The sequence below is a fragment of the Ammospiza nelsoni genome, chromosome 2 (assembly GCF_027579445.1).
Source record: "Ammospiza nelsoni isolate bAmmNel1 chromosome 2, bAmmNel1.pri, whole genome shotgun sequence".
NCBI classification, from domain to species: Eukaryota; Metazoa; Chordata; class Aves; order Passeriformes; family Passerellidae; genus Ammospiza; species Ammospiza nelsoni.
The window spans coordinates 115,405,948-115,421,578 of NC_080634.1; the positions used below are offsets into that span (position 1 = coordinate 115,405,948).

At 40.6% G+C, this 15,631-nt stretch overlaps 1 protein-coding gene across 1 annotated transcript in view; it reads right to left on the reverse strand.

Moving 5' to 3' along the window:
* The window catches only part of ABCG1 (ATP binding cassette subfamily G member 1), a 63,088-nt gene that overhangs the window by 21,794 nt on the left and 25,663 nt on the right, over positions 1 to 15,631 (reverse strand). The window contains exons 3-5 of the mRNA XM_059494003.1: positions 4,564 to 4,681; positions 3,299 to 3,431; positions 1,429 to 1,479 (exon numbers count right to left, since the gene is read on the reverse strand). Of these exons, the coding sequence (XP_059349986.1) occupies positions 1,429 to 1,479; positions 3,299 to 3,431; positions 4,564 to 4,681 (302 nt within the window). The remainder of the gene's footprint in view (positions 1 to 1,428; positions 1,480 to 3,298; positions 3,432 to 4,563; positions 4,682 to 15,631) is intronic.

Genomic DNA, 15,631 nt, shown 5'->3' on the forward strand with positions numbered 1-15,631 from the left:
CTGTAGATCTGGGCTGGTATTCCTATATAAGGGAAATGGCTCTTTGGCTTCAATAAAAGCATGGACACAAAAATGAGAGAATTCATGAGCTACATTGCTCATGCAATTAACAGTGAAAGCATGGACCCAAAAATGAGAGAATCCATGAGCTACATTGCTCATTCAATTAACAAACTCCAACACTTCAGAGGCAGAAAGCAGCCCAGACATTTAATACTTCACTGAAGTTTAGGAAACAGAGCCCACCATTTGTCAAAGCATCAAATGCTTGGATGGAGAGAGTTTTCCAGACAGAATGCCTGACCTGGTGAAAACTGGTGGCACTAACCAGGGCCTGACCCTTTGCTTGTCCTGATTTTGATTTCCAGGAGTTCACTCTCCCAGAAAGGGGGAATAAAAAAATAACAAAACCCACTAAGACTTGTTTCTCAAAAGAAGAAGCCCAACTACCTCATTCCCTTTATTTCTGGGAAGGGTAAACAGGACTCAGGCAGCACAAGCAAGGACAGCTAGAAACACAAACTGTGGTTCACCTGAGGATTTTCATTGTCCCTGCTTTAAACAGAGTCTGCAATCCTGCTAGCACAAGTGTATAAATTCATAACATTTTTCTGTGATAAACATTTACACTCCAATTTACAACAACAAAATGAATTATCTTCTGCACAGGCCAGTAACATGAACTAGAAAATTCTTCTAACATGTGTTGAATAAACACAGCACAGATTTTAACTCAAAGAGCTGCTTGTAATTACAGTGACAGTGTGAACAAGTGAATTAACTTGCTTGGCCTAACTTCACTAAAGTGTAAATGAACTAAAGCTTCCAAAGCACAATTAAGTTAACAGCTGTTTCTATATAAATTTATTTTCCAATAAGAAAACAACCTGTGTTTGTTTTCTGCACAACAAGTTGATTCCTGTAAGTTTCCCTTTCTGATTTTTCAAGGGTTCTTTTGAGTCTGAAGAAATGCCCAATTGCTCCAATTAGGAAATAAACACAGAGAAAGGACAGTCACAAAAGCAGATGATCTACCTAGGGAATTGCCATAGTTTTCATATTTCAGGAAAAGTTCTGCTTTTCCCCATGGATTAGAGGAGCAGAGTCCCTAGTGCAGGTCCAGCTGGGTGATTGATCTCACCCCACATGAGATGCACACTGGAGAACCCAAGGTGCATTAACAGGAATCCTGCAGAACCTGGGGATTTGTTCCAGTAAACCTTTCACAATTTTCCAGTCTTGTGCTGAAAGCAGATTTCATGGAGACTGCAGTGAACATTCCCTCCTAATGCACATGTCAGCCTAGAGAATATGAATTATTCTGTCACTCCAAGTCCAGTGCAGTTCAGTGTTAGATTAAAAATGACTGCTTCACAGAGCTCACTTCTTGGCATCCCCAAATTCCAGTTTGATGGGCACTGTACATACCATTTCTCTCCTCCCTTCATCTTTCTCTTGAAGTTTCAGATGAGCAGATACCTGGAATGCAAAACAATGGAATTTGATTTTTGAGCTGGTCTGAAGCACAGCCACCACTCAGAGGAGATGTCTCAGGCCCAGCACTCCAAGGTACCACTTAAACAACTCCTTTCAACCCAGTCAGAAAATCTGAACTGGAACTACAATGTTCCAGTCACAAGCATCACATTTTTCTGTGCAGTAAATAACTGAGTTTAATTTGACTTAGGCAAAGCACCCAACAGAAAATGTATTAGAAAAAATACCATCCACCACCCATTCTGCAACTCAAAGAGCTTTACAGGAAGATGGGAAAGTGACATATTTTGCACACCCAAAAACTTCCCAGATAATCCCAGAAACACAGTTTATTTGTGCTTCATTCTCACTGTAAGGATAACTGAACTCTGCCATTCTCCAGCATGCAAACAAGTGAGCAGAGAAATAAATAATCTTGTGAAAGATGTCATCTGCTGTCCTGAAAGGCAGCTCCACAAAACAACATGTTTAACCTTTATTAAAAGCAATTAAACTGTTAGGTAATTATTTTTTGTCAGAGCCTTGATTGATTAATTTTAGACAGCGGCTATAATCTGGGCCAAATTCTGCAAAAGCGGTCCTGTCGGATTCTGATGAAAACACTCAAGTAAACAAAAGAGACAAAAAACTTCTCCAGAGAAAAGAGCATTTGCAGAAAATCAGACACATAAAACCTGGAGTGATTTCTTCTGGCCCTAAAATTTGTGAATTGAGCTGGCACAGTGTGAGCAACCTGAGCCTTGTTTTGATAACAATTTCTGAGAAAAACTGGCTCATTTCTCAAGCTGAGCTACAGACACTTCCACACTAACTGGTCAAGCTGGCAATTCATAAACTTGCTGATGTGATGCAAAACAATGAGAAGAATTAACATTGCCTGTGCATCTTGGACTTACTCTGTTCCTGTTTTTGCCCCATGAAGAAATGAAAGAGATTTTATAAAATGAAAGAGATTTTATAAAATGTGTTAATTTTTTAAAAAGGCACAAAAGAGTAGAAGTGGCAGAGAGATCACACTGAAGTGTAAATACCAATTTTCAGTCAGAACATGAAAGATGGGGAGAAAGAGAGAGAGAGATGAGGTTACTCATCCACCACCCAAGCAAACAGATGGTCTCTACTGTCACAGACATCTTTTATGAAAAATCATTTCTTTGGGATTTTTCCTCCTGAGAAGCTGACAGACCTCAGGAACAAAATGTAAACATTGATTATCTGCTGCTGTGGAATGTAACAGGTGCATCTGTGATTGGCTCATGTTGGTTGTTTCTAATTAATGGCCAATCACAGTCCAGCTGGCTTGGACAGAGAGCCCGAGCCACAAACCTTTGTTATCATTCCTTCTTATTCTATTCTTAGCTGGCCTTCTGATGAAACCTTTTCTTCTATTCTTTTAGTATAGCTTTAATGTAATATATATCATAAAATAATAAATCAGCCTTCTGAAACATGGAGTCAGATCCTCATCTCTTCCCTCATCCTAACACCCCTGTGAACACCATCACATCCTACAAAGGCTCATTTGTGAAGAATGTCAGGTTCCATTCTCTAGATCTAAGGGGCAGACACTTAGATCTCCTTCCAAATCACAATGCTGGGCACAAACTGGAAATTATAAAGCCAAAGAAGGATGAGCCTGAAACGGAATTGAAGGCATCACCAAATTCCAAGAACTCTCACTGAGCGGGACCGGACAGGGATAACATCATGTGGCACTGCCAGGGGCAGGACCAAGGGCACAACACAAACCATTCTCCATTTCCCCCTGCTCAGATAGATGAGAGCAAGGAGCAAAGCTCACCATCATGGCCTCCTGGACAGTGAGGTGAGGAAGGAGCATGTCATCCTGCATGATGTAGCAGGAGACCTTGCGGAAGGAGCGCAGGTCGCGCGGCTGCCCGTTGATGAGGATTTCTCCTTTCATCCCCGTCTCTCTGAAACCAAACAACAACAGCCAGAGGTGAATCTCAGCATCACTTGTGCTGCCAAATGACTGAGCACCTGCAAGTCTTAGGTAGTTGTTGCCTCTGTGAAATAAATTTGGTAGACTGGATAGAAATTAAATTATTTCCTAATTATGCTTTCTTTCATATAAATCTTCATGCCACAATGCTGAAAATTTTACTTAAAATGTATGCTGTCATATATAAACCTGAAGAAATATCAAGAAATTAAATGTAGGGGTTTTTATAGGTTTCTCTTCCCTGTTCCTTATGCCCCAAATGACAAGACAGAGACACCTTGTATGGCCAAATGTCACAGACATCTTTTTATGAAAATCCTTTCCTTAGGATTTTTTCCTCCTGAGAAGCTGAGAGGCCTCAGGGACAAAATGTAAATAATGATTATTTGCTGCTGTGGAATGCATCAGGTGGATTTTTGATTGGCCCATCTTGGATGTTTTTAATTAATGGCCAATCACAGCCCAGCTGGCTCAGCTCTCTGTCTGAGACACAAACATTTGTTATTCATTCCTTTCTATTCTATTCTTAGCTAGCCTTTTGAGAATCTTTTCTTCTATTCTTTTAGTATAGTTTTAATGTAATATATATCATAAGGTAATAAATCAGCCTTCTGAAACATGGATTTAAATCCTCATCTCTTCCCTCATCCAAAGACCCCTGTGAACACGGTCACAGCCATACAAGACAGGATTTAAAAAATGAAACACAGTCACTGCATTTTGGGGAAGAAGGCATCAACATTATGGAGTGATGACTAAAAAGAGTAGATTTTTCAAGTGTTTATGTGATTTTAAAAAACATCACAAACATAAGACACTGAGTCAGATTTGTTACACTGCCAAAAAAGGAGGTTTTCTTTATATGTGTGTTTTTTGGATTTTAAATTGCTTTTTATTTTTGGATCAGACCTGTTGAGAGATAAATCCCAAGTGACCAAAACAGGACACAGAGGAAAAAAAGATAAGCAAAAAGAATCTAATTGAAAATCTTTGAAGTGCCTGTTTCTGATAAACTGTAAGCCAAAATTTCTTCTCCTGTTGTCTCCGAGGAGCCCTCAGGCTCAGTGATTTTATCTTAACTTGGTATTTTCATTGGTACTGACCTGTATCCTGCCAGAATATTCATCAGTGTTGACTTCCCAGCTCCTGAAGGTCCCATAATTGCAACGAGTTCTCCACTGCTGAACTTCCCTGAAATTCCTTTCAAAAGGGTCTTATAACCTGGAAGGAGAAAGAAAAGTTCACTGAACCCTCAATCACATCTGGGGAGCAATGAAAGTTCATTTCCACTGGATATTGACGACAAACAGGCATTAACAGCCACTTCCTGAGAGGCTGATGCCAACGTCAGCACGCTACAATATCAAAATAACTATCAAAATAACTATCATAAATGACTATCAAAAGCCTAATTGTGAGCAGGAGCAGCAGTTCCTGCCGTGACACAAATGGGGTTACAGGGTCTCACACACTTGCCTCACTGCAGGATGGTTTTTAAACAGGGCTATGAAGCCTTGCTGCCATTCTCCAAGTGGCAGCTATACAAAATAGTAAAATGCTATAATACTATAAACACTCTGGGGCCTCCCAAAGTATTTTAGCAGGATGTTGTTAAAATACTCAACACTCCAAATTAACAGTCTTGGAGCAGGCTGCCCTCCAATCACTGCAGTTTCAGTGCCAAAATTCTGCCCTCTCACCAAAACAGCAACTTCTTAGAGAGAGCAACAGCTGAGATCTCAAAGGCCTTTTTCCATATAAGAAATGGAAAAAATGTCCTGTATGACAAGAAACTCAGCCAAAGGAGATACACAAACATCTTCATTCTCTTGCCACGAGAACTCTCTTACCAGAGGAACTCAAAAGGCTTTTCTAGACAGGGAGACTGACCACAGGAACTGTAAAAACAATTTCTAGGGAAAATTTAGAGTGAAGAACATGCAAGGTGTTTTTCTCATTTAGATTAATCCATTCCAAAACTTCATGCCACCATAATTACATCCTCAGGCAAGGATGTTCTGGAGACAACACCACCTTCTTCAAGCATTTCAACTTATTTCTGATTTAATTATCTTTGCCAGTAAACCTTTATTAAAAACCTTAACTACATGTTATTCTAAGTGTAAGCAAACTGCTCCAAGGAGAATTCTAGATTTGGACCAATTGCATCCACCTTGCCCTGCAGGATTTCCATGTGAAGGCATAAAAGCTGTGTAAGGAAGATGGGGAGAGCCCTGACCAGCATTTAAATTTTTCAGGATCTCTTTCCCTTTTATCTTTTTTTTTTTTTTTTTTCTTTGCTTGCTTGCTTTGTTTTAATTACCAGTGCTTCTAGCTAAAGCTTCTAATAATAAAAAAATGCTAAGTAAGGTGTCAAAAGCCAATCTCACATGTTGGCAATGTTTATGCGGTTCAATTAAAACTAAAACAGAAGGGTGGAAAATCCATTTAAATGCAGAGTCAGGGTTTGGCAATCCATTTTGCCACCCTCGTGGATATGCAGGCAGAATGTAAATTCCTCATGTAAACTATCCCAGGGCTCCCATGATCAGCACAGGCTGCAGCTGGAACATGGAAATGCTGAAAAAACCCCAAATTGTCTGCAAGCTCCTAGAAAAAAGAATTGTGGGTTATCTTCTGATTTCTCCTTCTTCCTAACTTCATTATTTGTTTTCATCTCCACTTATTCTCTTTAAATTTCCTTCATGTCACCATTCTCTATTCACACTCCTCCTGTGCCACTAGAGAGCAAATTTTGCACCAAAACCATTGTCATGCTGCTGTGGGGTCTCTCAGATCCTCTTCCCCAGCACACCCAGCCCAGGGGCAATTCAATAGCCACAAAACCTCTCTAGAAATATCTGATCCTACAATTTTCATGGCAGATGTCCTAGAAAATGTAACTGACCAAATGGACCAAAAAAACATTTTCTTGAATGCCTTGTGTTTGTTTTTTTTTTTTTTTTTTTTTTTAAACAGGCCGGTAATTTTTCACTATAAATCTTGCCCTGGACCTAGAGGAAACAACTTGTTTGGAAGGCAGCAGGGTCACAGGTACAGAAATGGTACAGAAATAGCAGAGTATCCACAGAGCCTGTTCATGGCACCAGTCCTGAAAAGGAAAGCAAGGACAATCTATCAAAAGGAGCAGCAGCTCTGAGGAGAGAAATCCATGGCACCCCACAAGGTCAGGCAGCTTGTCCTTCACACCAAGGTCTCCATGCACAGCAGCATCTGAAGGCAAAGGGCAGGAACAATCAGGCCTTTCAGGCATGGCAATGTTTAATAAACTGGAAATGCAGGAACAAAGTCCTTCATTCTCCCTCTTCAGTGTAATGAGAGCCTGCTCCCTCCCAACCCTGTTAAACCTGTAAGAGACTTAAATATCAGAATGTGCCACCAATTATTTGCATTGTGCACCAGGCAGTAAGTATTGCACAAACTCGTGAGGGAGGATAAAAAATGTGCACTGCCATCAACGAGGGGCGTGCAAGCTAAAATACAGGCTCAGCAGCTGCAAACATGTGGAAACATAGATATCACTGCCTAAAACTGAAACCTTTCCCTATGTAGGGCTGTGAGATTTAACATTACACACATTAAAGTCACTTTTCCAGAGTTTCACAAGTGATGATTGGTTTTATCTTTAACTGCAGTATCTTCCCCCTCATGACCTTCACGTGTTCCTGCCCCTCTGATAGAGTTTTCCATTTTAAGTATCCTTCACACGATGTTAAATCAGAGCAGGGCTCATCGCAGAGACACAGAATCAGCCTGGAAAAGACCTCCAAGATCATCAAGTCCAAGCTTTGGCTGAGCATCACCCTGTCAACCAGCACAGAGCACTGAGAGACACATCCAGTCGTTCCTTGGACACCTCCAGCCCCTTCCTATGCCTGGCCACCCTTTCCATGGAGAAATTCCCCTTGAAATTCTCAGCAAGTCATTTGCAATACAGTAGAGAAATATGCTTCAAGAAGAAATAAAAGAAAAGCCCCAGAACTATGAATATTAGATTAGGATCCTAATCACTGGCATTTTAAGTTGCTACCGACCCAAACTCGTCTCCTCCTTTGGCTGGAAGTGCATAATAAGCTTTTTCCATTACAAAGGTTAATTTAGCAAACCCACAAAAAAGATTTGACACTGTGGCAGCAGTGTGGTGCCCCAGTATAATCCTTTATGAGGAATTAAAGTTCCCTGAGCAACCACAGTCTCCCCTTTCAGAATATTGAGGCTAATCTTCAGCTGAATCAGTTGACCTAAAACTTCTATACGGGGCCACATGTGCTTCACGAGAAACAGATTATGCATTTGGAGGGGATTGTGCTCTCACTGTGAGGGCATGTTCCACATCCACCTGCCATACCTGCCAGGGAATTCTCACTGCCTTCAACCCCAGCAGCCCTGCCACCCTGTTCTTCCAAAGCTCTTCCAAGCCTTCTGATGTTTACATTTTTGTAATGGAGTTTCTCACGCGCTTTTCATGTAAATAATGATTGTTCTGCATTCCTTTCTGGAGGAGGAGAGAATTGATGGTCAAACTGTTGGTTTGACCAGTGTTTTTCACACTCCCTTTGGACTCGACTTACACCAAGAGCAAGTGTACAATTGTGACTTTCTCCTTTTTCACTTCTCCTAAAATTGTTTCAATTTCCAATGGAAATCAGCCTGGATCTTTCTGTTTTCCTATGTCCCCTCCTGAAGTTTCTGTGACACAACCTCACCGCCTTCTAGTGACGTTTACAGGATGATTACCAATATATATTTTAAAATATATATTTAGGGGCTGATACATGTGGGAATTTTAACATCATTTTTCAAGAACTACTTAAAATACGGATTTGACATTAACACGCCATCACGAACCAGAACAACCCCTCAGCAAATTTCTCAGCCCAACCCCCTAAAAATAGACCAGAGCAGAAACAAATCAAAACTGAAACAGAAAATTCTAGCGACACAAAACTTTTTTTGGTCTTCATTTCACCTCACATTACATTCTGGAGTTCAAATGCTTGTCCTGAGGAGCAGAATGTGCTTTGTTTTCCCATGTTAGGATTTCCCTTGAACTCAAACATGAGGTGTGACGGTGTTCACAGGGGTCCAAGGATGAGGGAAGAGACGAGGATCTGACTCCATGTTTCAGAAGGCTGATTTTTTATTTTATGATATATATTACATTAAAGCTATGCTAAAAGAATAGAAGAAAGGATTTCATCAGAAGGCTAGGTAAGAATAGAATAGAAAGAATGATAACAAAGGTTTGTGGCTCAGACTCTTTGTCCGAGCCAGCTGACTGTGATTGGCCATTAATTAGAAACAACCACATGAGCCAATCCCAGATGCACCTGTTGCATTCCACAGCAGCAGATAATCATTGTTTACATTTTGTTCCTGAGGCCTCTCAGCTTCTCAGGAGGAAAAAATCCTAAGGAAAGGATTTTTCTTAAAAGATGTCTGCGACAGTGAGGCACAGTGATATTTGAGCAGGTTCACAGCTGAACCTCCTGCCTGGCCTGAGCAGATCTCCCTTCCAGAGATGGGATTCCCTCCCTGCCTGGCAGCAGCACAGACCCCCAGAAGCCCCTTTTTTCAATGAATGCACAGAGGTGACCTCCTGTCTCTGATGAAGACACTAAGGGAGCTCTCCTTGCTCAAGTCAACAAAATTTTTTTACTATCGGAATCAGCAAGGGAGAAACATGTTGATGGTTTTATCTGCTTCCTCATGGATTTTACAGAGATTTATGGGGAGATCTGGTTTTCTGATTAATCATAATTTCTGTGCCATTCCCACAGAAATTATGATTAATCTGGAAAGAAGCAAACCATCTCCTCCTCATCCTCAGGGCAGGAATAATGCTTCAGGATGTGTCTGAGTCAGCAGCAATTAAAACATAACCAAAACCCACTCCTACCTCACAGTGAATTTCCTCAGGTAAACACCACCTCTGGGTTTTTTGACTGAAATGCTTCATTCATTTGCATTTCATTGTCAGTAATCGTCGTTTGTCACTCAGGGAAATGCCACAGAGACTCATGGAAGTTTCTAGGTGCTCTAACCTATTTCTGCCTCCATCTGTGGGCACCCAGACCCCGTCTCAGGTCCCAGGTGAGCACAGCAGGCTTTCCCTGCCTGCTGCAATTAGAGCAGGATTTGCCCTTCCCAGCGTATTTGAACTGATTCTCTTTCATCACAAGCTCTTCTGGGGGCAGGAAATCGCTGCTGAAATCCTGGAACTGCTCAAAGGTTCCTCAGAGCATTGACTGAAGTAAAAGGGAACAGGGAAAATTCAACTCAAGCAGCGCCAGTTTGGCAAAGCCACAAACAACTGGAAACTGAGCCACAAAGGAATCAGCATTTGGCACTTAAAAATCAAAACCAGAGACATCATAACCTGCTCTTTCCGCACTCCCCTGCCAGGCAGAAATGAAGCATTCCTTTATTAAAAATTAAATAATTGTACAAGGACTATATTTCTACATCTTTTTGTGGTGTACTTTTGGATAGGATGCATTCCTGCTGAGAAATAACCAGCTGGAAATACAGAAGACAGCTCTGGCAACTACTGTATTACTTACCTGCCTTCCTTTAATGCTTTCATCAAGAAACTGCTTTTTAAACAGCAGTTTAAATTTCAATCCACAAATTTGTTCTCTTACTGTACTATCGGCCAAATTGTTTCTTAAATCATGACAAGAAACCACAGCGATTTCTTGGCATTGTATATTGACCCATTAAAGAATCCCCATTGTATTTTTCTATTCTAAAGCTTGTCAGCTCAGTCCTCACCTCCTCCTACATCAATTAAAAAATCCCCAAATTTATGTAGAAGTCCAGGGAATTCTCCAGCACTAAAATGAAATAAGGGGACGTGGAGCCAAGCTGTCACATCTTTCCCCTTGAGGCAGGGGCAAGGAATCCTCCCATTAAGGAAAAACACTCCTGGAAAATTCAGTTTTCTGCGGTCCATGAGATCCACCAGAGTCCCACCTCGATGCCAAAGGCCTTTCCCTGGATTATGAATTGGACTGGAACTGCACAAGGAAGGGAAAAGCAGGATAACTTGGTGCCATGTCACACTGAAGGTGGAGTTAGCGATTTATGGCTGAGAAAAGAACCTTGCAGAAGTCCACCCAAACTCTGGAAACATCCTCAGGTGATCTGGAACTTCATTTGCAGATGCTTCAGATTTCCATCAGAAAACTGCACAGCTGGGAAATACTGGCAGACACTCAATGGAGGAGCACAATATGAGAAACGCACACAGAGATAACAGCTCAAGGCCAGATTTACATTTGGAGGTGTAATGAAACATTAGTCAGGAAACATTTTTCCTTATCATTTTTACATCATCCTTTTCCAGGTGTGAACGTGCCAGAAAGAAATTCCCTTGCCTGTTCCTTCCTCATCTCTTATTCGCTTTCTGCATCTCGGCCCTTTCCTCACTCCTGAGAAGCCGCCCTCAGAAAACATCTTTGTGTTTACTACAAGGGACCACTCCAATCTGCTTCATCCAGTGATTTTCCACCTAAACCAACATTAGATCAAAGGCAGGGTGTTTCCCTAAGCTGGAATATATTTACCATATATTTCTAATTCTGTTTTAACCCAGCCAGGGCACTGTGTTCCCCACCCACTGCTTGAGTACAGAGCACTTTCCTCTTCCTGCTATCAACAGGGTTTGTAGATGCTTCAGTTTGTAAATTCTCACTTGAAAGGGATTATCTGTATCAGTTGATGATTATTTAAATAATTTGGATTTCAAAAACCCTCTTGATGTGGATTATTTAAATGGAGGTTCCTTTCCCAAGCTCCACACTGCGTTCAAACAAGCTTAAGTTAAAGTGAATTACAGGTACAGATACTTGGGAAGAAAAAAAGCATCTTTTAATTCCCAGAAAATCTAGGCAACAGAAACAGCTTTCCTGACAAACAGAGTGAAAAAATATATTGCTTTAATAACAGGCACCTTCCTAATTTTATACTGGTTTGAACTGCACCTCTACAAAGCCTGGAGGGGCAAACTCACACTAGAAATAATAAACATGTTTGAGCCTACAAAATAAAACCCGTCTGTGAACTCATATGTCACTGGTTCATAATTTCTGCCATCCAAAAGTGAGCAAACCTTTTCCACTAATCATCTTCTCACTCTAAAACTTTAGCATCAACACATGCACACATTTCTGCTCTGTTCACGCAGTCTCTCAGGGACACTGAACAATAGGATTCTCCATTGTCTAAGCCCTGAGCCCTGCTTTAGGACAATTAAGGGAATTTGCAATTGTAATGTGTTCTTGTACCTTGCCTCAGAGAAACGACCTTCGTTATGTAAATGTCTATAAAACAGCAACCAGCAGCACCAAAACATCAGGACAGAAAGGGCAGAGAAGCCAAGGGGGTGCTTGAAGTAACCAGATCCAGTTCCAGCTCAGAAATGAGGAATCCGTTCCTCCCAACCTAGACGAATAAGTCTTCCAAGCTTTAAAAAAAGAAAAGAAATCCCCCTGTGGGCAGCAAAGCTCTTTCTTTGTAGTGGACTAAACTGCATTTCTTAATATAGCCCACAGCCAGGCCTTGTCAAGCATATTGCTCTTGATCCCCAGCCGATTTCCCACTTAGTGGTCATGAGGTGGATTAGTCCTAACCCAGCTGCAGGGCTTAGCCCCTGCTCACAGCAAGGCTGGGGGTGCTCAATCTGCCTAATTTGACACATCAAAATGTTCGATGCTGAACCCAAATTCATTTCTAGGGCCCATAAATTATCAGTGGGTAGGAACCAGCACAGCAAACTGGTGATTAATTCAATTTATTTTGCATTCCTGCTCTGGGAAAGGATAAATAACCCTGTGGAAATGCCTCTGTCTTCACTACAGTGGGAGTTTAAGACAATTAGCTTAGGTGAGCCTCTTGATGCTGTGAGAAATCCCATCTACTGCCAAGAAAATGATGGCTGACTTTAGCACCTTTTTTGTGGGTTGAAATGCCAGTTTGATTGTGGTCCCTCATTTGCTTGCACCATCACAGGGATTGCACACTCCCAATCTTCAGGCTGGATTGGAGCTCCACACCTTCAGATTCTCATCAAGAAGAGCAGCCTGGCCATGCTCAGGATGCACAAAGGTATCAGATGTTATTTTCACTCTGATAACTGGGGACAATTCACACATTTTTTTCTTCAAGTTATCCCCTGGTTCCAGCACACAGCCCTGTGCTGGCAGCACTGGGTTTAAACTTCACCTCAGAGCCTGAAAAACCCAAATGGGCTTTGGAAAATGCTAATCAAAAGCTAAATATTTAAGGACAAACTTAAAAGTTTTTGAGTTTGGTTTGTGTGAATGCCTAACGTTAGACACCACTTCCTCTGTGCTGAACAGTAACTTCCTTCTGTGGCAAGTCAGGAAAACACACAATAAATTGGAGCCTAAAAAGTGATTGTGAGCCCCCAAGCCAAGATTTATGACACACAATGTGACGGTGTTCACAGGGGTTTGAGGATGAGGGAAGAGACGGGGATCTGACTCCATGTTTCAGAAGGCTGATTTTTTATTTTATGATATATATTATATTAACACTATACTGAAAGAATAGAAGAAAGGGTTTCATCAGAAGACTAGCTAAGCTAAGAATAGAAAGAGAAAGAATGATAACAAAGGTTTGTGGCTCGGGCTCTGTGTCCTGGCCACCTGACTGTGATTGGCCATTAATTAGAAACAACCACATGAGACCAATCCCAGATGCACCTGTTGCATTCCACAGCAGCAGATAATCATTGTTTGCATTTTGTTCCTGAGGCCTCTCAGATTCTCAGGAGGAAAAAATCCTAAGGAAAGGATTTTCCATAAAAGATGTCTGTGACAACAAAATCTCCAGTAACTGCAGGTCACGTTGTATAATAGCAGAGAATGATGAGAAGAAGGCCAATCAGGCAAGAAACCAAGTTCCAGCGGAGGGAGAATCTTAAACCAAGCTGTAGATTATAAAGAATCTGCAAAGTCCTTCAATTTCATTGTTCTCTCAGATCCGTGGACTAGATATTAAACTTATGCAAGACACTGGATGTGACAGTTCACATTGTGCAGTCAAACAAAAAAAGTCCTGACTCAGTAAAGATTCCACTCCTTTGAAACTCTGAAATAGGAGTTATGAGCACCATGCTCCTTCTCTGCTATCCTGGCTGCTCATCATTTTATTTTAGTATCTGAATGCTGCTCTTCCTCAGGATAACTCATTAGTTATGACACTCTGTTGGGCTTGCAAGACCCCTAATTTTGAGTTTCAAGGTTTAATAAACTATACAACTTATCTGGAGAGCCCACACCTCCAAGGGACAAAAAACAGAGGTGGATACAGAATTCTGGTTTTCTTGACAAATGTTCCAGCAACAGAAGAGAGGAACAAAGTGTCATCAATATTGTGGCAAACCTCCTTGCCCCTTGCTACTACTGCTTACACCTCCCCACTGTGCTGGGAGATGGATGGGTTTGTGCCAAACTCCTTTAATTCCATAGTTTTTATGGTTATCACCAGAGCAGAAACATCTAGGCAACCTATGTTTCTTTGAATTCACCTTTTTTGCCTCTTTTTTATTTGATTCTGCAGCCTTCTAGTGAGGTTTACAGAATAATTGCCATTACATGTGAGTCCAGGGGTCTTATTCTTATTCTTATTCTTATTCTTATTCTTATTCTTATTCTTATTCTTATTCTTATTCTTATTCTTATTCTTATTCTTATTCTTATTCTTCTCATTCTCATTCTTATTCTCATTCTTATTCTTTTATTCTTATTAATATACTGCTATTATTGTTATTATTGCTACTATTGTTAGTATTTTTATCATCACCATGCTACATCCATGCTAAGATTCAGTTCTTGGGATTATTCTTATTCTTATTCTTATTCTTATTCTTATTCTTATTCTTATTCTTATTCTTATTCTTATTCTTATTCTTATTCTTATTCTTGTTCTTATTCTCATTCTTACTCTCATTCTTTTATTCTTATTCATATACTGCTATTATTTTTATTATTGCTATTATTGTTATTATTTTTATTATTACCATGCTACATCCACGTTAAGATTCAGTTCCTGGGTTTTTTCCCTGTGGAATGTTTCTGCCTGAGAGAGTTAAAGCTGCTCCTCTTCCCTGCACAGGCACATGGAGCCCATATGCCTGCAGCCAGGGATAGAGAATGACAATTAAATAGGTCAATGAACGAGAGTAACCCTCCAACATGAATGCAAATAAATCTCTACTTGCAGCAGGACCTGATGGCTCCAGAAGCAGTTATTTACATGTTGAAGCATTTTGGAGATCTGGGGCATGGCTTGTACTTTGCCTGGACAGAAAATAGCTACCCTAATTTATCTTCAACCCTTAGGAAATATGAAAGGAGGAAAAAAAAAAAAAAGTATGACTGACGCAGAGCTTCATCTTTCCTCTGAATCTGTAGAATTGTCTTTTCCAAGCAATACCCACAGCCTAATCTTTGTCTGATAATTGCTTTTTGCTGCCTTTTTTTTTGTTTAATTGCCTTTGTTTCTATTACTTGAGCACAGAGGAAAGGTCTTTCCTGACAAAAGCAAAGCCAAGCCAGTTAGAAATGAAAGGCTGACACATTCCCTGGGATGACAAACTGGAGTCACGAGCCTGATGCACCGTGAGATGAAAGCTGTTTGTGTGTGACAATCAGGCAGAAAGCAATTTCTCATAATTGCAGCACCTTCATACATCAAGGTACAAACAGTGTTATTCACAGTCTTACAAACAAATAAAACCAGAATCCTTCACAGCAGCACCTTCTTTTTGGGAAAAAAAAAAAAAATAAAGGAAGAAGGAGGGAAGGGAAAGAAGCAAAAGTAAAACTTTGGCTCTTTCCTCCTGTCCAACTCTGTAAGGGTTAAAGGTTAACCCTTACCCTTAAAATCTTACTGCCCTGAAGAGACAAACTCAGTTTTGGACCACTATTTCAGCTGCTTACTATTCAGCAGGGGCAAAATTGAGTCAATTTTTGAAACGTTGGGGTTTCATATCAAGGTAAATAAATGGCATTTTTCCTGTCTACATTTTCTTGCCAGCTCATTAGTACAGCCCAAACTTCATTACTGATCATTCAACCCACTGTGGTTAGTGTTTTAGTGTTTTGACAAAATTCTCTGCTA